This window comes from Pipistrellus kuhlii, unplaced genomic scaffold (assembly GCF_014108245.1).
Source record: "Pipistrellus kuhlii isolate mPipKuh1 unplaced genomic scaffold, mPipKuh1.p scaffold_m20_p_6, whole genome shotgun sequence".
Lineage (NCBI taxonomy): Eukaryota > Metazoa > Chordata > Mammalia > Chiroptera > Vespertilionidae > Pipistrellus > Pipistrellus kuhlii.
Window position 1 is genome coordinate 17,250,950 of NW_023425562.1, and position 23,985 is coordinate 17,274,934.

General features: G+C 43.0%; 1 protein-coding gene across 1 annotated transcript; it reads right to left on the reverse strand.

The window, feature by feature from the left end:
• Positions 1-643: 643 nt before the first annotated feature.
• Positions 644-19,509, reverse strand: MEX3C (mex-3 RNA binding family member C). The gene is made up of 2 exons (XM_036417935.2): positions 18,526-19,509; positions 644-3,671 (listed from the first exon to the last, which is right to left on the reverse strand). Exons 1-2 carry the CDS (start codon positions 19,259-19,261, stop codon positions 2,449-2,451), a joined length of 1,959 nt encoding a protein of 652 aa, XP_036273828.1. The 5' UTR covers positions 19,262-19,509; the 3' UTR covers positions 644-2,448.
• Positions 19,510-23,985: the final 4,476 nt, after the last annotated feature.

Below are 23,985 nucleotides of genomic sequence, written 5' to 3' on the forward strand. Positions count from 1 at the left end.
CCTCCCCGTCCTCTCTTTGTAAAGAAAAAAAAAAATCCTCAACAAAGGCTAGAAACGAAATCATCTGGATTCAGGGTGTTAGTTAACGTAACATGTAAGAAGTCATTTTGTGCCCTCGCTGGTTTGGCTCAGGGGATGGAGCATCAGCCAGCCTGTGGACTGGAGAGTCCCCCAGGTTCAATTCTAGTCAAGGGCTCATGCCTGGGTTGCTGCTTGATCCCCAGTAGGGAGTGTGCAGGAGGCAGCTGATCAGTGATTCTCTCTCATCACTGAAGCTTCTATTTCCTTTCTCCCTTTCCCTTCCTTTCTGAAATCAATAAAAATATATATTTATTATTTTTAAGTAATTTACTATTTTATTTATAATAAGCTTAATAGTTATGATTTGTGGTCAACTATAAACATGCAAGTAAAAAACACCTTAAACTAGGTTAAATCTAATTTTACTATAATGTGACACCATTTAAAGGCTAAATTTAGATATGAACATAAGTGACATATTAAACATTAACAACACACACACAAAAACCCAAGAACACAGGTAGCTGGAGAGGGAAATTTTGTAAAAGGAAATATTCAATTTTGGTAAATAGTATCTTCCAGTCTAAACTAATGATTAATGAAAAACACCAAGGAGAATACATTCAAGTTAATGGAAACAAGTCTTTATTAAGTAACTTTTAATATCAGAAAAATAAAACTCTTATAATTCTCTTTACAGCAAATATATAATATCAGTGCTTTGGCCATCTTAAGTTAAAGGCCCTTTATCATAAAATATATGGTTTTAAACTTTACTCAAATTGAATTTATAATCCCTATAACTTCCCTACATATACATAACAAAAGAGTAGTAAAATTAGCAAATACTAAACTATATTGATAATTTATCATTCTTAGTTTGTGGTTTCATAAACAGTATACGCACCTAATATATATGTCGATTCCTTGGCTTTAGTTGCAGTGTACAATGCAACAAAATACAAAATACATGCTTGGCGAACATTCGTTCATATCTACAAGACGGTGCTAAAGATTAGGTTTCAATACTGACATTTAACTATCCTACAAGCAATTAGCATTACATCATAATATGCCATCAAGGCAATTTTTTATACTGAAAAAAAAAATCAAAATAAAAACCGTTATTTGTAAACTTTTATACGAAATGTAACTCTTCAAGTGAAAATAAAAAATAAAATTTGTCTATGTACTATTCAATACACATAGGATTTCAATTTTTGTTATACTGAGAAAAAAAGCGCTCCTTTTTTTTTTTGGTTGGGAAAATAACGCTTCAAAAAATAATTAGTAGAAAAACCCACCAGTATCATGTTTTGTCCTTTCAATGCCAGCATAGATTTGGGAACATTCTGAGGATGAAGTTGCAGACATCCACAGGTGAAATGTAAAAGTGTATCTAAATCTTCCCTTGTGATTAGAAATAGTTTTGAAATGAAGTAAACTGATTGGAGGTCATCACAGCTGCTTTTATGAATTATACTAAGGGCATTATTCTCCCTCTCTCCCTCCCCCCTTCCCTAAATTACTAAAAAATAAAAATATATTTATAATGTGCAAGACAAATATGGATTGAACATAAAATGTTTCACATTTCGATCTAGAGTCTTAATATTAATCAATAGCTTGATTAGACTAATGAATGGAATGTTCGTATCCTCAATTAGTCAATATAGGTGAACCCCAAAACCCTTCCTGAAATGGGAATACCCAGGTGGCCATTTCCACATTCACCAAGGGAGGCAATGGGTAGGAATTCACAATTGACACAATTGCCACAATCGCATTCCTGATCCACTGATCACACCAGCTGGGCGAGATGAAGGTCAATGTAGCAGTTTTTGTCCCAAATTATAACCAGTGATTGAGTAAACTGCCACCAGCCCTATTATTACCAGTAATTAAGTCACAATGCACTAGAAAGTTACTTGCAATCCTGCAGAATTAGGCCTAAGTTGTTGTAAATAAAAAACAAACCTGTTTTGTCAAAACTGGCAGTGTAAAGAAGGCAGCCCTGGAAGTGTCTGAGTCATCTGTAATGCCAAGCACCCTCCATAAACTCTTAATGTGGTTAGGCTTTGGGACCAGCTCTGAAATCTCAGACGTACACACTTTTCTCGTAGGCTCACAACCTATGATGATCTCCACTCAAGCGAGTTGAACTTTAGCTTTAGCAATTCTTACCCAGGCTATGTCTCTGGGTCTATAGGATAATATTAATAATTCAAACCAAACTAATAGACAAGAGACCACTTAGGTTTAGTGTTACCATAGCAGCCTTTTATAAGTTTACTAACAACTTTAGCCTAATCCCAATAAAGCCTGATAACAGTCATAAGAATTCATTAGGAAGTTTACTGGGGTACCATTATACCCATGCCTTTACGAGTCCATATAGAGATATAGTATTTATGTATATATATATAGTTAAGAGTGAATTTGGATTGCCTGAGTAACAGCTGTCTGGCAAACTGGACATGATGGCGTTCTCTTTTCACAGATCTTGTTGGCACATTCCATGCAGAAGAGGTTGTGGCCACATGGAACTAGGGCAGCAATAACTTCATTCTCAAAGCAAATCACACAGTCGTGCTTTCGTCTTGATTCTGGAGGTGAGCTAGAGGTGGAACCACCGTTGGAAGAGGAGTAACTATTGGTACCATTAGAAAAAGCAGGGATGTATATTGGAAGGCCAACATGGTTGCCTGTGCTAGGTGGGTCGCTCCTAACCCTCCGAGCAAGTGGGTGCTCGATGCTCTCCGGGAAGGTAGGAGACAGACGAGGAGTGGATGGCTGACTTCCTCTACGCTGAGTCTTCATGTTACCAGAAGGATCACTCCCAAAGCCAGAGAGTGGGTTCACTGGTTCAAACGGAGTCCAGATAGTTTGCGCAGATGTTGGTAAAGAGTCAAAGGCAGGAGAGTCAACTGCGAGATCTTCTGAGCCTACAGACGGCAGCGCGTCTCCAAACCAAAAGTTCCCTGTGCTGAACGGGCTTGTTGGACTAAAGTCAGCCAGCCTATTGCTTCCAAAGTAGGAATCCGTGGAACCACTTCCCAGAGAACTGGAACTATCGTTGCGGTAATTGGATATCATTCTTGCCCGGCTGGGAGGAACTGGATTGGAGGAGAGCCATGCGGAGCTCAGCGTGCCACTCTCGAAGCTCACGTCCGTACCGTTGTAATGGAAATCGTTCTCTTCATTGAGCTCAATGTAGTTTCCTGTGCGCATGGCAATATGCATTTCTATTTCTTCTCGGGCTCGGTCAACGTTTTCAGGCATCCCCGTCACTTCAAAGACAGGCTCCTTATCTCTGCTTGGAGTTACTATGTATGTGTGTGTCTGCTGCTGAATTCTCTTAATAGTTGCTCCTTTGGGTCCAACTACTAATCCTACCACTCGATATGGGACCCTCACTTGAACGGTGGTTTGGCCGGGCAGATTAGGGCTCGACAACCCTCCCAGGGCAGGGCCGTTCTTGTTTCGAGAAGCACGGATCATGGAGAAGTGCTCTGCAGCGGAGAGGATCTCTCTTTTGGCCATAGCGACATCTTCTTTCCGCCCGGTGACAACAAAAATGGGCTCTTCACCGCGAACGGGTGTCTTGATGTATGTATTTGTCTTGGCTCTCAGTGCTTTAATTTTACAACCTGTTAGAAAGAAAATACGCCATAAGAATCAACATCTACTTCAACAGCACTGATCAAGACAGAGCAGTGCTCCTTCCCAGCCACAGATCTGCTCTGGGCAGCCGGAGCACTCCATCCAGCAAGCTATGCCAGGAGTGGGCTGACCGCCAAAGCTTAGTTTAATGCATATCGACTATCTCATCTAATCTACACAATAACCTGAAGAACTAAATTATTATACTCCTTTCACTGAGAAGGAAAATAAAGCACACAAAAATTGTGTAACTTGTCCACGTTCACACAGCTAGTAAGTGGCAGAGCCAGAGTTAAACCTACTCTGACTTGAAAACCTACTCTCTTTTGTTAGTCCATGAACTTCAAATTTAATACAACTATACTATATGACACCATACGACACCTTCACTTCCACTCAATTATCATTTTAACATTACTGTTTCCTCTGTAAGCTCAATTGGTGACAATAGGATAGTGCTCATGGTTAGTAAGTCATTTCACGTTTGCTCCCATCAGTTGAATTATTAAGCTTACTAAGTTTCAAATAAATCAGTGAAATATGAATGAAAAGACCCTGATTTGCATGAAAAGTCAATGAGGTAAAAAAAGTAATATAGAATTAACTTTGCACTCACTATAAAATTCTTGCTAAATTCAAAATAAACATTGGAAATTGTATGGAACATAGGCACTGGATGTGGTTTTATTGAAGAGGAACAATTCTGGTTGGCAGACCCATTCTCAAACAAAAAGTTTTGGCCCCAAAGCCCAAGTATATTTAGGTTAAAACATCTAAGACAATATGCCTAACTACACATGATTCTTTAATCAACTTTTTGGAGTACTCACCCCTTACAGTGCCAACTGTGTAAGATTAGAGGGCTTCACACTGTGACCTAACATGTCAAATACTCCACCACAGCATATAGCTTTCCAAGACCTTAACATGAAACTTACCAGAATAGATTTATCCCCATGAACATGCCATTTCTAGTTATTCAAATAAGGAAGTCAGGTGCTGTTGAAGATAATCATCACAATCTGGGCAGGTCTTTTTCTTAAATTTTCTCCTTTGAAACCTCCCCAAATATATTCATAATGTACTAAAGTCTTTATATACATCATTTCTAACCTACAGAACTGTAATAGTTTTACCCAACACGTCTCCTTGCCTCCAATTTGCCAGACTTCAATTTACTGTCTATGTTCACTTCAAATTATGCTCATTACCTGAAACCTGAGTACCTCTCTCTAGCTTTATCTCTTTAACTCTTTCCCAATCCCCACTTAAGCTCTGCAGTGTGCACTGCCACATAAGACTCCCATCCATGCACCTTCTTGCATGACTAGAATGTTCTTGTCCCCGCCTCTTTACCTCCCAGTCTGACTGCTGAACTCCTGCCAGCCACTCCGGATTTTACTGTAGATGCCTCACCTTCTAGCTTCCTCTCCCTGAGGGCTGTTTATGTGCCATTCCTAAGCATTCTCAACGCAGAGTAGTTTGACTGTTAGTATATATGTCACGGGTGGCCATACATTTGTTGAAACAAAGATCACTGTTTTTCTATATAACAATATGGGGCCTTTCTTATACATGCTGCTTTGTAGCTAATCATTTTCTGCTGAGCTTTTCAAGACTTTCAGATTTGACCTCACACTACTAATCCAACCTTTTTGAAAGGAGTTCATTTTGCTGATTTCAATTGTAGCATAATCGACCTCCCTGCAACTTTCAGATCTCCACCACAAATGAAGCTCCTGTCCTTCCAACCATCTGCAGAACTCCTAAACAGCAGCTTTCTCACTGCTGGATCCTAGGTCTCTATCATGAAAACACTGAGAGTCAGGTTTATTCTAACCTGAAGGCTATCCGCCTTGGAAAAGACTTGGGGCTGGTGGGGCGGCTGGGTGGCTGGATGAGGGTGAGGAGCCAAAGGGCGGAGGTAGCTTAGGGGCTATGAAGAAATTACGCAAGCAAAGCACTGGGTATAGTGCCTGGATGAGATGAGGAGCCGAAGGAAGGAGGTAGCTTAGGGGCTATGAAGAAATTACTATAATACAATGGGTCGAAATATGTTACTGTAAAACACAATTTTTTTTAATTATAAAGCGTGCTGCTGTAAATTTACATCTATAATGAACTACCAGATTACATGGCTAGTGCACCTTTAAGTATAAGAAAACACTTTTGCTCCATAATATAAAGTTAACTGGAAGACCAGAGCAGTACAACTTTCCCATCTACATGACATTTCTACAGGCTGGTTCTTTAGGAGACGCCCTCAATTTGCACAGCAGGTGATGCTGAGGGTAAGAACTGAAACTACTTCCCACTGGACAACATGTGACTGATGGAGATGGCTAAGAAATCCTGAAAAGGCTGATGTGAACACATGGCTGTAACTGTTCACACTATACACTCAAGGGAGTTAGAATCACTGAAAAGATCATCCTGCAGAACAACAGTGGCAATTTCTATTAAAGATAAAGGGAGAATTGATCAGCAATCAACCACCAGCTGCTGCTAAGAATACCTTTTTTTTTTTAATACCTAGTAGGCATGTTATTAAACCAAGAAAATATGCCTAAAGGCACACAGAACAGTATGGCCTATGGTTAGATCTAATAAATAGGTTTTTGATATATGGCTCATTAGGAAGACAGAAGGTGAACATTTGAGCATGAACTACTTCTGAGATGGGGGAGTAAATAGTCCTTATACTGCCCAAAAGTGCATGTGCATACGTTCTGCAGATGAGGGGAACAGTGATAACAGGGAGAGAGCAAAGCCAGCTCATTTTAAGCTACTGCCAAGCAAAACAACCCCAGAGAAGTATTTCTTCTCTCTCTACAGTGAACCTCACCAATCATAACCTTGTTTCAACAGGAAACATTTAGAGTTCTAAACAACCAGCACACGATTTCTAGAATATACATACATTCTAAAGGTGGGGTCAATTTGAATTGGCAGACTTCTAAGTAGGTGACACAAACTAAAGGAGAAAAAAAATCATTTTATTATTTTACATGTGGAGATAGAAGCTTTTTTTTTGAGTATTATACATTGTTTACTTGAAAATTCAAAGATACCAAAAAAATCATAAAAGAATAAATAGTCTCAGAACAGCACAAAACTCAGCTATAAGAGTACTGATAAATTGCACTTTAAGAAAAATCATTGCCTGGCAAAAGTCACCCTTATCAAAGTTAAAACATTAATTATTTACAATTCATACTATAAATGGCTATTTTTTTCTCTTACACATATATTCTACCCTACATATGAAAATACCAAAACCCAAGAGAAAAATATGTAAAACAGCTCACAGAAGGAAATACATAAATGGCTCTGAACACAAAAATTCCCATTTTCATGTGAATTGAGGTATCATTTTCTGCCTGTAAGATCAAAAACAGTGCTAGGAATAAATGGGAAAAAGACCCTCGGTTAGCTGCAGAGAGAATAAGCTGCCCAAGGGCACTTTGCAATGTCTATCAAAATTACAACTTCAGGTATCCCTCTGTCCCTGTAATTCCCCTCGTAGAACTGATTCTGTAGAAATACTTGCATAAGTGCAAAATGACCTTTGCATTATATTATGCACTCTGTATTAGTGAGGCTGGTACAGCCACATAATGGAATACTGTGCAGTCACAAAACTGGGTGACTTAGGGGGACAGCATAGGAAGGAGGCAACTTCCCTTGCACACCAATTTTTATAAACTTTGAGCCATATAAATGATTAGTTTTTCAAAGGTATGATTAAATTAGAATAATTAAAAATAAAGAAAATGAGCCCTCTCCAGTTTGGCTCAATCATCCACTGAGCATCAGCCTGTGGACTGAAAGGTCCCGGGTTCGATTCTGGTCAAGGGCACATGCCTGGGTTGCGGGCTCAATCTCTAGTGGGGGGTGTGAGGAGGCAGCCAATCAATGATTCTCTCTCTCCCTTCCTCTCTGAACTCAATAAAAATATATTAAAAATATATAAAAAGTCTCCAATTTACCGCCCTGGTGTAAGAGAAACCCACTTCTTTGTATATCACTGTAGCTGCAGCCAGAATTCTGGTCCTGTCACTCCCTGGAACAGCAAAGGCCTTGCCTTGCTTCTCAGGGTAGAGCGCCTCTCCTACCAGCTGCCTGAGCAATTTCAGGGGAGGCTGGGCCCTCTGTGGCTGAGTGAGGAGCTGGAAGAACTGAAAGGATGGTATTTCAGTGTTTCTCAAACCACTACGGGTTTGCATTAGCAACTTAATGGGTTCAATCAGCATTAAAAAACAAACATAAAGCAAAACGAAACCAAAAAACCAAGAACTTAAAGTGTTCCAAACGTTTCAGTAAAATATGTGTACAGCGGGCTTCAGTCAGAAAAGTGTAAAGCCACTAGACTAGATCATCTTTAAGGCCACTTTTAAATTCCATTAAGCATGTGGAACGGTGTACTTATAAAAAAAGAACCAGATGAAGAATTACAGTCTGCAATTTAAATGTAATTACAGTCCAAATCAATTTACATGAAAAATAGGACGATTAACTAGCTAATCTGGGCAGGCCTTACCTAACCACATGTTTTTTTGTTTGTTTGTTTGTTTGTTTTGTTTTTTAATATATTTTATTGATTTTTTACAGAGAGGAAGGGAGAGAGCTAGAAACGTCGATGAGAGAGAAACATCGACCAGCTGCTTCTTGCACACCCCCTATCGGGGATGTGCCCGCAACCAACATATATGCCCCCGACCGGAATGGAACCTGGGACCTTTCAGTCCGCAGACCTACGCTCCACCTCTGAGCCAAACCGGTTTCGGCAAACCACATGTTCTTTTAAGGTTTTCTCCAGCAGCTGGCCTCAAACTCAAAGTCAACCTACCTTTTCCTAGATGGTATCTCCGAAACATGCCTAATGCCTGCTCCTCGTCTATCTCTGCTCAGGCATTTCCCTACATAACCCGGAACACACTCCTAGTACTCCCCACCCTCTCACAGCTTCTGAGTAACAAGCATAGCCATTTGGAAAAGATGAGATTGTGTGTGTGAAAGGCTCTATGAACATAGGTATGACACTTATTTATTACCACAGCTACTACATATGAATCTTCCAAGGTCCAGTCTAAAGGAAACTATGTAAGGAGCACAAAACTGAGTTATAAGACTGGGTTCAATCAGATCTTTCACCAGTTACTAGTGGTTTCAAGCATTGTGTCATTTAATCACTAGGTCCCTTCCAATACTTATATATATATTTTTTTACCAAGTCCCTCTACTCCTAGGAAATAGTCACCTCTTTGTTCTGAAGTCTAAAAAGTATTTGGGTCATACATACATCTATTCTTTTCTTAAGAAAAGGTAGGTTGGATAAGGAGTGAGGAATTATGATTGAAGATACTGTCTCACTTGGTTTTGCAGCAAATAATATATTAAAAATAATAAAAATTTGTAGCCCATTTTCCAAACTCTGTTTACATTCTCATTTAATCATAACAGAGTGCTTTGAAGAGCAGGAAAGAGCCTAACTGAATAAGATCTCCCAACTGGAAGGTCAGATCTCAAACCCAAGGTGTTTTGATTCCATTATCCTCTCGCTAGGCAAACATGCATTATGAAATAGTAGAAAAGGGGGGAGGGGAGTCATATTATTGAATGCTCCTCCTATACAATAAAAGGCTAATATGCAAACTGTCCCCTTGGAAGTTTGACCAACCGGGAGTTTGAACACTTGCTTTGATGTGTGCTGACCACCAGAAGGCTGTGTGGAATGCATGCAGGTCCTGGCTGGAAGCCAGGGGAAGGCCCCAATCACTGGCCAGTTCTAGGGACCCTACCCATGTATGAATTTCGTGCAAGAGTAAACCTTCCTTACCCTGGCTACAGTACCAGCTTTCCTCTGGCAACCAGGACCCAGGATTCCCTTCAGCTACAGGTACAAGGCTTCCCTCAGATCAGAGGGAGGCCCTGCCCACTCACTGCAGCCCGCTGGTCTGTGGCCTGAACCTCTCTTTTTGGGGCAATGGCCAGTCCCCGACCAATCACATCACACCTGCTTGGTTGGCCTGGCACCAGTGGGTGTCATAGCATAGTCCTGATTGGTCATCTGGATGGTTGTCCAGGTGGTCGTTCTGCTGTTTGGTCAATTTGCTTTACTATCCCATCTGATAAGAGTAATATGCAAATTGACAGTCACTCCAACACTCAAGATGGTCGCCCCCATGTAGACATGAGATGGCTGTCATAGATGGCCATCAGGGAAGGGCAATTAGGGGCCATCAGGCTGGCAGGAGAGTGGTTAGAGATGATTAGTCAGGCAGGTGAGTGGTTGGGAGCCAGCAGTCCTGGATTGTGAGAGGGATGTCTAACTGACCATTTCAGGATCAGGTCTAAACGGGCAGTCAGACATCATTGAGGGGTCCCAGAATGGAAAGGGTGCAGGCTTGGCTAAGGAACAGACACACCCATGTACTAATTTCATGCACCCGGCCTCTAGTGTAGGATAAGATCCTTTATCTCCTAGAACAGTCTAGACAGCCTCCTTGAACTTTACAAGGTACTCAACTGCAATATTGTTTCTTAAAAAACTGACGAATACCAGGGTAAATTTCAATAAGAATGTTTTTTATGTATACAACTTAATCTAATATTTAAATAAATTATTTAAATCAGCAATGCAATGTATTCCTAAATCACAATAGCTTTCCTTTCTAGGGTTCAAATGTGTATCTTCAAAATTCTCAAGAATTGTACTTTCTCACTTTTAGTTGCTTTCATAGTGATAACAGCTTCATTCATGTGGTTTCAGTTTTACTTATTATCAGTATTCATAGACATTTAACACCTTAAATCAATTAGCATCCACTGCCCTAAAAAAAAAAAAAAAAAAAAAGGCAGCAGTTCCAAACACCTTGGGGTTGACTGGCTCCTTAGGCAAAGGGTTAAAGATAAAGCAAGAGGGAAGTAAACCCTAATTATCACAATATGCAAATTAAAACAAATAATGAAATGATAAATTTCTAACCCAACAATTCAGTTCAATAAAACAGGAGTAGGGATGCAAAGACGACAAGATTCAGTTCTGCCCTCTGACTTGTACCGGCTCCAGGCACCAACAGGATTTGGTGTTAAACATTTTCATGTACAGATATTGATCTGTCATTTTCTCTGTTTATAGGGTTGGTTGGTGATGTTGTTAAAGTCTTCTATATCCTTGCCGACTTTATTTCTGCTTGTTTTACCACTTATTGAAGATAGCAGTATTGAAGTCTCCAATTTTAAAAGACTGAGACTCTGGTAAGTTATTATCTCTGTTGATCTGTTTCCTTATCTGTACAGTGGAAATAAGAATGGATCAAATGAGATAATACACTGCCTGACACACTTTAAATATTTATTTATTTTTAAGCAGCTTTATTTCTTAAAATCTTTATTGAAGTATTACATTATAGCCCCCCTTTTCTCCCATTGACCTACCCTTGTAGCCTGTCCCCATGCCCCTGCCTGCCCCAGGCCTCCACCACCCTATTGTCTGTGCCCATGGGTTATGCATATATGTATACAAGGTCTCTGGTTGTTCTCTTCCCCCTGTCCGCCTCCCCTGAGGTTCTGTTCCTTGCATCTATGTCTCTGGATCTATTTTGTTCATTAGATTTCACATATGAGTGAGATCATGTGATTCTTGTCTTTCTCTGACTGGCTTATTTCACTTAACATAATATTCTACAGGTCCCTCCAGGCTGTCTCAAAGGGTAAGAGAGCCTTTCTTTTCTTTTTAAAAAAATGCCAAATAGGATTCCATGGTGTAAATGTAAGAGAAAGAAAGAAAGAAAGGAATTTTCTATAGGAAGTTAAAAACATTTAAGGAATACATCTCCTGGCCTGGCCTGTGTGGCTCAGTTGGTCGGAGCATAGACCTGGATACAGAGAGGTCACAGGTTGGATCCTCAGTTAGAGCCTGCCTATCAATGTTTCTTTCTCACGTGGATGGTTTCAATTATTATAGTTATCTGCTCAGAGAATAAATCCAGTAGAAAAACAAAATATAAACTTTACTTATGCCTCATATGTACTTTACTATTTCTCACACATTAAATTGTAGTTAACTGTACTAACGACATCTTCTCAAACCTGATCCTCACAACAAATGGGGGGAGGGGGCAAGGAAAACAAGTGGATGGAACAGGTTTTTCCCCACAAGAGGTAAAACCGAACTCAGTTGATTGTTAAGTGATTTGTTCAAGGACATAGGCAACAAATGGTGAAACCTGTCTCCATCAACTTGTTCAAGTTCAATGTCACTAAATGGTACAGGTGGAAAGGCGGGAAGAAGCCAAAGGGGCGGGGAGAGTGGAGCAGAAAGGGGGACAGAAATAGGTCGGTCCACAGTACAAACGCTTTGAGCTAGTCACCTTTGGGGGAGATTTTCTAATTGTTTGCAACTATTCCCTCCCCGCTCTCCTCTAACCATGCTCAATACTAACCACTTCATGCTTATTTTCATTAAACAATTTTATTACTCATAGGTCTCATCTTATTATTCCATGATACAACTACTTAAGGTAAAAATCAGGCTTCCCTGCATACAATGAGTTGTAGTAACTGCTTATTGGACAAAAGCGACAACCCAGGCCCACATGAATTGTTCTTAAATCCCAACACTGGGATGAAATAGGTGCTCTAGCTATGATGTGTAACTTAAAATCCTCATAATCAGTCATGAAATAAAGGCTTGAACTTGAATGCTATTCAAACAACATCAGGCTGTGCACAATTCCATTTTACAGCTGCATGTGGTAATACAGTATTAGAGAATTATTATAAAGGCTTAACATCAGATTTAATTTTATAAATGTCTATATAGTACCTAGTGGTAGCATGGGGGAAAAAGGTATAAGCCCACAAATTATAATTTAAAACTATTTGGGAAGCCTTAAGATGCAGTTTAATAAAAACATCACTTTAGAATCATCTAAAGATCAATGGGGTACTAAGTTTTTAAACATTCCTATTTAATATCTGATGATCATTATGCTTTTTTTCAATTTAATTTTAAATCACAAATCCTACTATGCATAAATGACATTTTTAAAAATCTTGTAATAATCCCATAGATTAAAAAATAATACTCATGATAGTCATCATGGCTGTTCACCAATGTTCTGCTCTCTCCTGTGGGCACAAGGTTGTAATGAGCTTTCTTTTAATATTATTTTTTAATCTTCACCCAAGGGTGTCCCCTCCCCCCCATTGATTTCTAGAGTGGAAGGGAGGAAGCGAGAAGGGGTAAGAGAAACAGAAGAGGGATTTGGGGGAGCGGGGGAGAGAAAGAGAAAGAGAAGAGTGACTTGCTGGGGAACCTGCAACTGAGGTACATGCCCTTTTCCCACAATTGAACCCGGGACCTGGAGATCTGCAGGCCAAAGCTCTAACCACTGAGCAACAGGCCAGGGCTGTAATGAACTTTCTTGACCACCTGAAGTTAGATGTGCTAGACAGCTTTGATAATTACGGTATTACTGCTGGGCCTGACATTTCAAGACCAGCATGTGCTATGCTGTCTCTCATCCCTCTGGCCCAGGGGAAGACCAGCCAACATTTGAGATGGTGGTTGCTTCACTGGCCTGTGTCTCTGAATGACTAAAACAATGAGAGCCCTTGTGGGTAGAAGTAAACCTTTGTTGTTTTAATATTGAGAAGTTGGGGTTCTTGGTTACCACAGCATAATTTAAACCTATCTGGACAGAAGTGTCATGTAGCCGACAGGCTTTCAGTCATCCGATGGTTCTAATTCTATCACATGAAGAGAATAAGATGGATAAAACTGCTAACCAAGCCAAGGAAAGGTGAACGTGATTAAACAGGGTGGTTCAAATTAACTTCAGATTTAACTTAACAAAAGTAATATGTGCTTATTGCTTAGTTTCATATGTATCAACTTATTTGTGCATCACTCAGTTTCTTGATCACACCCAGCTGAAGAGGAGGAATCTGAAGCCCAGGGAGTTTAATCGACTTATCCAAGATCATAAAGTGAGTTACTGGCACATAATAGAATTTAGGAATTTTAATTTCTGATTTTTGGCTCTTTCCAAAATACCACAGTTGAGGAAAGACTGTTAAGGACAATTTGTAGTTTACAACATGCATTTTTACATTAAAACATACATTCCAAAATACTTTGTATTCAGCTTTAAGGCAAGATATTAAATATTTTAATTAGTACAAATATCAAATTTATTCAAAACCAAATCCACAAAACATTAAGCACCATCCTATAACTAACTACATGCTACCTTTCTTTGAAAACAAGATGTAAGAACTACCTAGAATTCAACCTGTAAACATTGTTGGATATTTATCTAAATAAAAATCTCTTAACAGAGTAAGTGACCATTCTCAAATACTTGACTGCCTGTGTCAATTTTAGGTTGTTGGTAATGGGATATAAAAATACACCCTTGATTTACCACTTTATTTTCCATTTCCTGAATCAAATAGTTCATTAGCAGAATAAGGCAGAAAGAAAGGCATTAAACTACCCATCAATTTGCAAAACAATTACAATAACTGAACCATTCCCAAGGGTACCAGAGGTAATACAATTATCAACTAAATTCAAATTGTAAAGCCTAAAAAAGTTATAATATTTAATTTTTAAAGCTAGTGTGTATATATACACACACATTAACTTTCTAAACTATAAAATGACAATGAAATTTAATTAGACTCATAGACCTAAGAATAGAGTGATAACTCTGCCTTCTGAGTAATAGATACCAAACTTTTATGAAGGTAATTTGAATAATGATGATCTTTTAAGTTATGCATACTAAACATATAGTATCCCAACTCTTGATTATAGCAGAAATTAACCCAAAATATTATTAATCATTGGGAGCAGGATGCTTCAGTGCTGAGGCAGCAATATAGAGCAAGACCCTTATCTCTGTCTGACATCAAACGAACTGGTCAAATCCAAGTACCACCATTTGAGCAAGTTACCTTTCAGAGCTTCAGTCTCCGTAAAATGGGGGTCAGTGCTCAGCAGGGTTAAAAGGCATCAGGGAAGCACTTAGCATACTACCTGGCATAAAGACGGCCAAGAATCATACTCCCACCCCATTCCACAAAAGAAAAAGACACTGTGTCTCTTTTAGTATTACCCTTAAACTGAATAATCTTCTTATGAGATGTATATTTCTTCTTGAAGAGGATTTGTATAGCAAGACTAAGACTAAACATGCATATACCTTATTTCAATTGGGTTAGAACTTGGTCCCAACCCTATGAAACTGGAGACAAGTGTAGCTCAATAAAGAAAAACATTCTAAAAGGGTCTAGCTCAGCGATAGGCAAAGTAGGGTGCAAGAAATTCCCCTGGAGTGCAGAAAAAATAACAACTCCAATTTTCATTTTGTCCTCACTCTTAAAAAGCTGGAGACGGCTTTTCTAGACTGTGAGGCTAGAGAACACATAAACCACCAATTAGTCACTAATGGAACTTTTCTTAAACAGTAACATAAAATCTTGGGTTCCGTATTTTTTTAAAAACAATTGAACTTATGACACCAAGATTTATAATATAGTTAAGAATGGGTCTATTGTTCTACTTTAATTCATTTTTTAGTCCAACTGGGTTTCAATGATTGTGCAAATTAGGACAAAGTCTGTTGACTTAAATCTGTTAACCACTGTGAATGTGCCTTGTAAATACTACATTTTAAGAAGTTGTCTTAAACTGTTAGGTTTACTTTCTTTTTTAAAATATATTTATTGATTTTTTTTTTTTTATAGAGTTAGAAACATCCATGAGAGAGAAACATCCATCAGCTGCCTCCTGCACATGCCCTACCAAGGTACATGCCTTTGACCGGAATCGAACCCGGGACCTTTCAGTCCGCAGGCCGACACTCTATCTACTGAGCCAACCGGCTTCAGCTGTTAGGTTTACTTTCTAAGTCTATGTTCTAAAAGTTCTGATTACCAATAAGCTCTTTAGTTCCTGGCTTTATTTTACAGTATTATTGGTTTAAAAATAAAATGCAAGGTTTAAAAAATGGGGCCACTTTAGCATTTGCAAACAACCAACAACACTATTGGGGATTGTACATATGAGGCCAACACTTGCCAATTTTCATCACTAGCAAAAGCAGCGATTTGCTTTATTTAAAGACCCTGGAACCAGAGCTGCTAGCCTCTCTGACTCAGAATTCCATTTATCCTGCTCTTTGCTTTGGAGCTGAAGTCATAAATGTCTTTATCTGTAACATAATTATTTCCCAACCCAATTAAGAGATGTCAAACAGAAAAGTTATGACTTCCGGTAATTAACGAAGTGGCAGGAATAGAAAATTCTTAAAGTTGAAAATTTGGTTCATTCAAGGCAAATGAATCAAATGACTTGCCTGTTTATTCTCTTGGGGAAAGGGAAATGATCACTGTAGAAGGACACGGACGTTAGTTGTCGTCCAGTTTCTCCTGCAGGAAATTAAAGTTTCACCATGTGCTGCTGAGGGGTGGGAGTGGCACGGGGGTCAATGTTGAATGGTTCAGAACAGCAAAAGGGCAAGACTTGCAGCTCTTAAGATAAGATAGAGGATGATGACATACTTTTACAGTACTATGAATTCCAGGAAAATAAGGAATAGTTAGCAATTCGTCTCTACGTCCTAAGACACAGATTCACATATCCTTATTAACCATTAAGCAGACACCTAGAAAGAAAAACGAAATACTTTTTTGTTTGCTGCAGTTTATTATATGGTACTAAAGAAAGACTTGAAAATGAATTCAGTTTACTTTTAAGTCATGGGTTTCTATAAAGATAACAGTCTTTTCAATTAAAGACCATTTCATAGCGTTTTAAAAGGCTCTAATACAGAAAGGGAAAAAGTTTGTATTAAACCAAATATACAAAAGATGTGTCATTACCTTGTCCCTTAGTAAACTAGCATGTAAATGGTTTACTTTGATACCCTAAACTGTCACCAGGAGCACATTGTTAGAACTTGTGCTAAGGAAGTGGCATCCTAGTATGGCCATAAGGGTGTTTATGGCCTAAACAGACACCTTCTGAGCTCTTCACCACTCCCCTTTAGAGCTTAAGCATCAAAAAAAACAAAACAAAACAAAGACAAAACACTCAAAACAATGCAACTTCCCACTGAGACCTAGAGATTACTCCTCCACACCATTCCTTCCACTGTCCCCTCAGTCTTCCTTCCACCTCCACTTGTTAAAGACCCGTCCATTGTCTAGGCCTTCCAGGGTTGATGCTCTCGTATGTGTGAGTATGTGTGACTTTTGTTAGTCACACACTTACAGTCAGTGCCATTAACTACACAGTTTTGTGACACCCACTGTTTATTAAGATTGTTAGCTTCCCAAGGCCAACAACTTTGAACCAATCTTCCATTCCCAACTGCCACGAATAAACTCTGCCTGCCACAATTCTTTGATGTTTTTAGTTGAATGGCCAACTCATCTGGATCCATAAATTGAGAGGCTGTAATTTTATCCTATGTAAGGCAAAGTAGTTCCCTCCTGAATTAGTATCTGAAGTATTGCAACAACTCAAAGCACGCAGAAGTAATTTATCAAACTCCAGTCATGAACTCTCCGTTGAGAGGCATCAGCTTTGAACAGTGCCTGTAAGTACCAATCATCAAAGGTCTGAAAAAAGCTATCCATCTCCTCCATCCAGATTTCGGATGGGTTTTTCTTATTAAAATCCTAGAGGTAAGAAATGAGCCAACTCTGATATCTGAAACCACCATTTCAACAGACCTCTTATTTATGTACTTTAGACCACTTGGGAAAGATGAGATCATTTAAGCAGCAGCGCCATCGCTTCTCTGTATTTGACCCCAACAATGCACTCCACCTAACAGTGAAGATACATGTACCCGCCAGGCAAAACCATATTGTAAGAAAGCAGCTGCAGGTGATAATTCGTCCAGGGGGAAAGGTACACGGGAGCCCTGGCCCTTCCCTAAACATGTCGGATTCTGAGGCACTAGGGCATCCCCTTCCCCCACCTCCACAGATCTACTCCAGGAACGGGAGACATAGGTCCTTTGTCTGAACAATGTGGGAGGAGCCAGTCTGCAGGGCTGGTGTGCGGGCAAGTGGGAAAGAAAATGTGCAAAAAACCCCGGCACAGACGCCTCAAGTTCCTTAACTCGGTGACTTTACTGGTCCATTTTTTCTCCATCATGTATGCTTAATCGTGCAAAAAAGGTAGCAGCCAAGGTGCCTTTTCGAGAATTAAAAAAACGCACCCGAGGAATACATCCACGGAGAGTTAGGCTGCACTTCCCAAACGAAGTTTCCAAAGAGCGGAGGGGAGGGGAGGCGGGGAGGCGGTGAAGCCCAGCCCTGGAGCATCCCCTTCCCTCCGGAATAATGCACTTTGCACCAGGCTCCATGCCTGCCCCTTACTTTATCTGAACGAGGTGCTGGCGGGGAAGCCGAGCGCTTTTACGAGCCGGTCGAGGAGCGCACTGGCAGTCTCGGAGCTTCCCGTGCACCATCGACCCGGCCTTTTCCCACCTGGCTGGGGGTTTGGTGCCTCGCCAGCCTGGTGTTCCACGAATCCAGGGAGCGCCGCCGGGCTGGGAGGCTGGAGAAACTCACCACCACCTTTCAGACCCCGGCACGCCCGCAGCACGAGCGGAACTCCCGCCTGGTCTTCCAAAGGTGACTCGTCTCCACGCGCCGGCCCCCGGCTCCTCCCAGACCCCTTCTCCGCGGGGCGCTCGGGGGGACTCGCCCGGTTCGCTCTCTCGGCCCCCCAACCTCTCGTTTCTCTGGGTGCTTCTCACCCCACGCCCGGGGCCATGCCCGGCCGCACCAGACCCCGCTCCCCGCACTCACCCTGGCGGCCGACGATCTCGGCGACGTGCTCGGAGCTGGGCACCGGGACGCACTCGGTGGTGTTGACGCTCTTCCTCCGCAGCAGGGCCGCCTGCTCCCCGTTCAGGCCGGCCGCCGCCGCCGCCCCGCAGCCGCCGCCGGGGCCGTAGGCGTGGGACAGCATCGCCGCCATCATGCCCTGGGCATCGTCCCCTCCGTACAGCACCCCCGCCGCCGCCTCCCGGGCATCGAAGCCGGCGGCGGGCAGCAGCACCGACCCCAGGGACCCGCCCGGGATCGGCGGGGTCTGGGAGGCGGCGGCGGCCGCGGGCGGCGACAGCAGCAGCAGCTGAGACGGCCGGTCCTCCTCCTCCGCCTCCTCCAGCTCCTCCTCCTCCTCCTCCTCCAGCAGGTCTCCGTCCAGCTCCGCGTCCTCCCCCTCCTCGTCCTCCTCCAGCTGCAGCTCGGCCGTCTCAGGGGCCCCGGGCCGGCCGGGCGGAGTCCGCTCCTCCCGAGACGGCCCCGCCGCCCGCCGGGCCGGGCCCTGCGCCGCCGCCGCGGCCCTCCGCGCCGGGCCGGGCTCCGCGGGGCCGGGGGCGTCGAGGCCTAGCGCGGCCAGGTGCTCCCGCAGCAGGAGCCCGTCCCCCTCCAGGTCGGGGCCGCTGGCGGGCGGCGGCAGCGGCGGCGGCGGGGGCGGCGGCGGCAGGGGCGCCGGGGCCGCCGCCAGGGCCAGGGCCGCGGAGCTGCCGCTCGGCATCGCGGCGGCGCGCTGTCAATGGCGGCGGCGGCGGCGGCGGCCGGGTCAGGCGCGGCGGGCGGCGGGCCCCATGGCGGACCGGGCCCGGGCCCCGCTTAGCGCGCAAACACCTTTCCTCCGGGGAGGCGGCGGGGCTGGCGACCCGGGCTCGGGAGCGCCTGGCCGCCCGGAGCTGGGAGGCTGGGGCGAGGGCTGGGGCCGAGGCGGAGGCAGGTAACTAGGTGGGTGGGTGGGGACGGCAGCGGCGGGGCGGCGGGGCGGCGGGGCGGGCGGGCGGGCTGGCGGAGGTGGCAGCGGCTCCCTCTCAGGCTTTCTTTTGTTCCATGGCCTGAACCAGCCCCCGGCGCGCGCGCGGCGGCGGCGGTGGCGGCGGCGACGCCCCACGCCGCTCTCCGAATGAAGCCGGCGCGCTCTGATTGGGCGTTTTAATCTCCGGGAGTCGGCCCTCGCCTCCCCGCAGCCTTCCAAGTTCTTTCCCTAGCCCCCCACCCGCCCACCCTCTCCTCGGGCCCCCGCCCCGCTCCTGCCCGGAGCTCTCTGATTGGGTGGCTGGGACGAGCCCGCCCCCTTAGCCTTCTCCTTTCGTCCTCTCCCCTCCCCCCCCAACCCCTCCCTCCTTTTCCTACTGGCTCACGAGAGGGACCGTGATTGTTCGATTTTCACGTCACTCTTTGTGACGTACGAGGTGGGCGGGGACGAGGGGGCGGGCCGAAGGAGCAATAGCTGAGGCTGGAGCTAGGGGCTGGGGCGGGGCGTCTGCGCAGGCGCGCGCCGTGGAAGCGGACACTTCGGTGTGTCTTCCTTTCGCTGCCTCGCACCTGCCCACCTGAGTTGGTGCTATTAGCGAGCTGGGGGGGCGGCCTTGGGGCGGACCGTAGACATGGCCGGAGGGCGTTGTCTCCCCAGGTCCTGGAGGAGATTTCCCCGTTGCAGGGTGAGGGCTTCAGCAGAGTCCAGGGAGGTGTCCTCCTATGGGGCCGCGGGGCTGGTTCCCCGAGCCGCGTGGCCCCGGGCCTTCCCTGCTCACCCGGGGGTGCTCCCTCCCGCGGCAAGCTGGCCGGGCCTCCAGTGTGAAGCCGGGTTAGTTACATAGTCTTTGGGGCTTTTCAAGGAAATTAAAGGTCGTTTTCTCCTTCAAGATGCCCTTCCCACGGCCCTGCCCAAGTGATCCCACGCGGTGGTTATATTTTAGGGGTTTATTTATATTTTTAAAAAATTGAGTGTCCGCCTGTGGACTGAAGGGTCTCAGGTTTGATTCAGGTCAAGGGCATGTACCTTGGTTGTGGGCACATCCCCAGTTGGGGCGCGGGGGGTGGTGCAGAAGGCAGCTGATCGATGTTTCATGTGCTCTGAACGGGAATCGCGACCTCCTGGTGCATAGGTTGAGACTCAACAGCTGAGACACCCCAGCCAGGGATTTATCTGTAAATGTCTTTTAAGGCCTATTACATGTACCTTCCTCCACTGTAGACCATGACTCACTCCCGCCCCTTTAGAACTAGGTACTAAAGTTAGTGTTAATCATTAGCATTGTCCTGTAGCTATAATGCGACCAACATAGTGTAATTTTAAGGTTTCTAGTGGCTTCATTAAAAATAGTAAGAAGGAACAGTTTTAAAAAACGGGGCAATAATTCAGAATATTATTTTAACAGTAAAAATCATTACTATCTTAAAGTTTTTTCATGCTAAATCTTTGAAAATTGTGTGAATTTTACACTCACAGCATATCTCAGTTCAGTTCACACTAGCTATGTTATCAAGAACTGAATAACTACTAGCAACTCCTGATTTTTGAGTTGTAATTTGGGACCCGTTCTACTTTGGATTGATTGTATCTTGCTGCCCAAAAGTTGTTTCTTAAGAGTGAACTTTAATTGAACACCAACTTTCTGAATTGGCTTAGGTCCTAGTGGTCGACAAACTCATTAGTCAACAGAGCCCAATATCAATAGTACAACAATTGAAATTTCTTTTGAGAGACAAATTTTTTAAACTTAAACTTCTTTTAATGCCACTCCTTCAAAATTGACTCGCCCAGGCCATGGTATTTTGTGGAAGAGCCACACTCAAGGGGCCAAAGAGCCTCATGTGCCTGCAGAGCCGCAGTTTGCCCACCACAGGTCTAGGATGTCTAAGAGAAGGCTGAACTATGTCTTGTTTTTTTTTTGCCCTGAAGGCCATGTTCCTGATCCTACAATTGACCCTATTCCTCCAAAGGCCTAGAGAATTTTAGCTAACACTAAAACCATCCCTGTTACCAGGGTTCCGGATCCTCATATAACCCTGTACGTTGCTTCTCTAACAACTCATCTGTAACTATGGGCTCAGCAGGGATTTCAACCCTGACAACAAACCAGGATGGGGGCTTTTCAAAAAGATTAATGCCCCAAGGGGAGAGGAAAGTGGATTATTTGGATTTAGTAGATGTGGAATGGGGACAGGAATATGTGTGTTTTTTTTTCTTTCCTAATAATTCTTTATTGTTGAAAGGATTACATTTGTTCCCCTCCACCCCACATTGAGCCCCTCCAGCCTGCCCCTCTCCTCTCCCCTTCCACCATGTTTTTAAAAAGCCCACCCAGGTTCTGAAACCTAAGCCAGGGTTGAGAACACTGATCTCAACTATCTGGGTTTGAGTTTGGGGTTTACAGAAGGAATCTTGCTATTGTATTAATTCTATTACTGAAAAGTGTTCTTTCTCGAACCCTTACTTTCCCAATTAGATTAGGCACACTTTTCACTGCTTTTACTACATCTACACCCTTTTTTGGCAATATCTTTGCCCCAAGGACATAATATTTCATGGCGTCTTATAAAAAGTCTTAATCTTTTTCAATATACCAGCGAATAGCTTATACTGAGGTTGGCAGAAGTAGGTTTATGGAGGTTCGTGTGGGAGAAGACATGCGGGTTGTGATCATTACAATAGCTTTATTAACTAAAAAAAAAAGGTCACAGTGCAACTGTGAACCTACTTTTTGCCTGCCCTGTGTAGACATTTACTTATAGAATATACAGACACTCTTGCTGTCTAATATTCCAGTTCAAACAATAACCATTATTTGGTGGGTAAATCTAGCAAAGCAAATCTCATCAGTGAGAAAGTCAAATAAAAGGTGCAGTGGCCCCTCCCAGTATGTGCTGGTTATTGGGAGGAAATGGGCAATAGAATTACAAATGAGACTCTCAGAAGTTCCTTCCTCTATCTCTTTTCATGAGAATTGTCATTTAATGCTACCCCCTTGGTCAAAGTTCTCTGCTAAGGACCCAAAGCAAAAGCTATAGTGGGAGTGACCAGCATAAGTTTTTCTTCTAAGAGGGGGAGATGTAAGTAAAGAATAGATACATGTAGATAAGATCCATTCAGCTAAGTTTTTTAAAAATGCTAAATGGTTTATTTTGGGTGTTCATCATATAAAAATTGCTTTCTGCTTCATTCTCACATAATAAATGAGGTTTCATGAGTTCCCATATACAAATGTATACATTCATGCATTAATTTATATTTGATCAATATTGTGATTTATGAACAAGGCAGATGATATTGAAGCTCACACACCTTTCCCTTTGGGTCTATACTTACTGTCTTGTATTAAATCTTGTCTATGAAGCAAATTTAAGATTTGCTTTTGCTGTAAATATAGGGCTGGGAATCTTTCATTTAAATTCATTAAACAATACCATCCCTTCTGCCCTGCCCCAGCCACACAACACATTAATTTGCATCTGAATAGGATTTCTCTTTCATTCCTATGCTGCTGTTTATGACTTGGGTTGATATACTGGGGCAGAAGAATTGCTTTAAGGATATTAAAACAAAAAGAAAACTACAGAATTGTTCAGGGTGGGTGGGAGGTGATCAACCAAAGAACTTGTATGATATATGCATTACCCAGGGTCTCAGACAGTGGGGTGGTGAAGGCCTGGGGCAGGGGGTTAGTGGGGGAGGGGGGGGGTTAAGGGGGCCATTTGTAATACTTTCAACAATAAAGATTAAAAACAAAAAGAAAACTACAGAATTGACTACACTTTGTCAACTACAGGCAGTCCTCTGGTTACCTCGTGGTTACGTCACCATCTCTGATAAATACCGACAATACAGTATTTACCCACAAGTAACGGTCAGGAATTGTCTTTCTGTTAAATTTTTTATACTGTTTCACTTCATTACTGCTGTGTATATGCTCCATGTGACTGACATAGGTGCTCATGTAGGTGGGTTCCCACTTACAATGAAAATCGCATTACATCGTACCTTCAGAAAGGATCATCGACGTAACCCAAGGACAACTGTATTAGCTAACTGCTGAACTACCCTTTTAAATCTAAGTGTGATGATATTAAGGTTGGAACAATTGCAAACTAAACGAAGCTTAACGAAGCTGTCCTAGTAAGAAAACTGAGCTAATTAGACAACAAATTTGAAGCAAAGCCATAAAGGTTGCCACAAAAGTGTGGTGAAAGATCTGGCTGACAGCCTCACCTAGAACCGCAAACTACACGCCTGCTTTATGGCAAGGCAGGACACGTTTCCTTAGGGGTAGTCCGTCCCCTGGGATCAGCAGTACCAGCTCCAAGATAAATCTTCCTACAGCATGACAACCAACATGTCACTCTCCTGCTTGAAATGGCTCCCAAACTGCCCAAGAACAAAGTCTTCTACCTACAACTCCAGGCTTTCCACACCCGGTGTCATTCTTCCAGTGCTCACAATTGTTACAT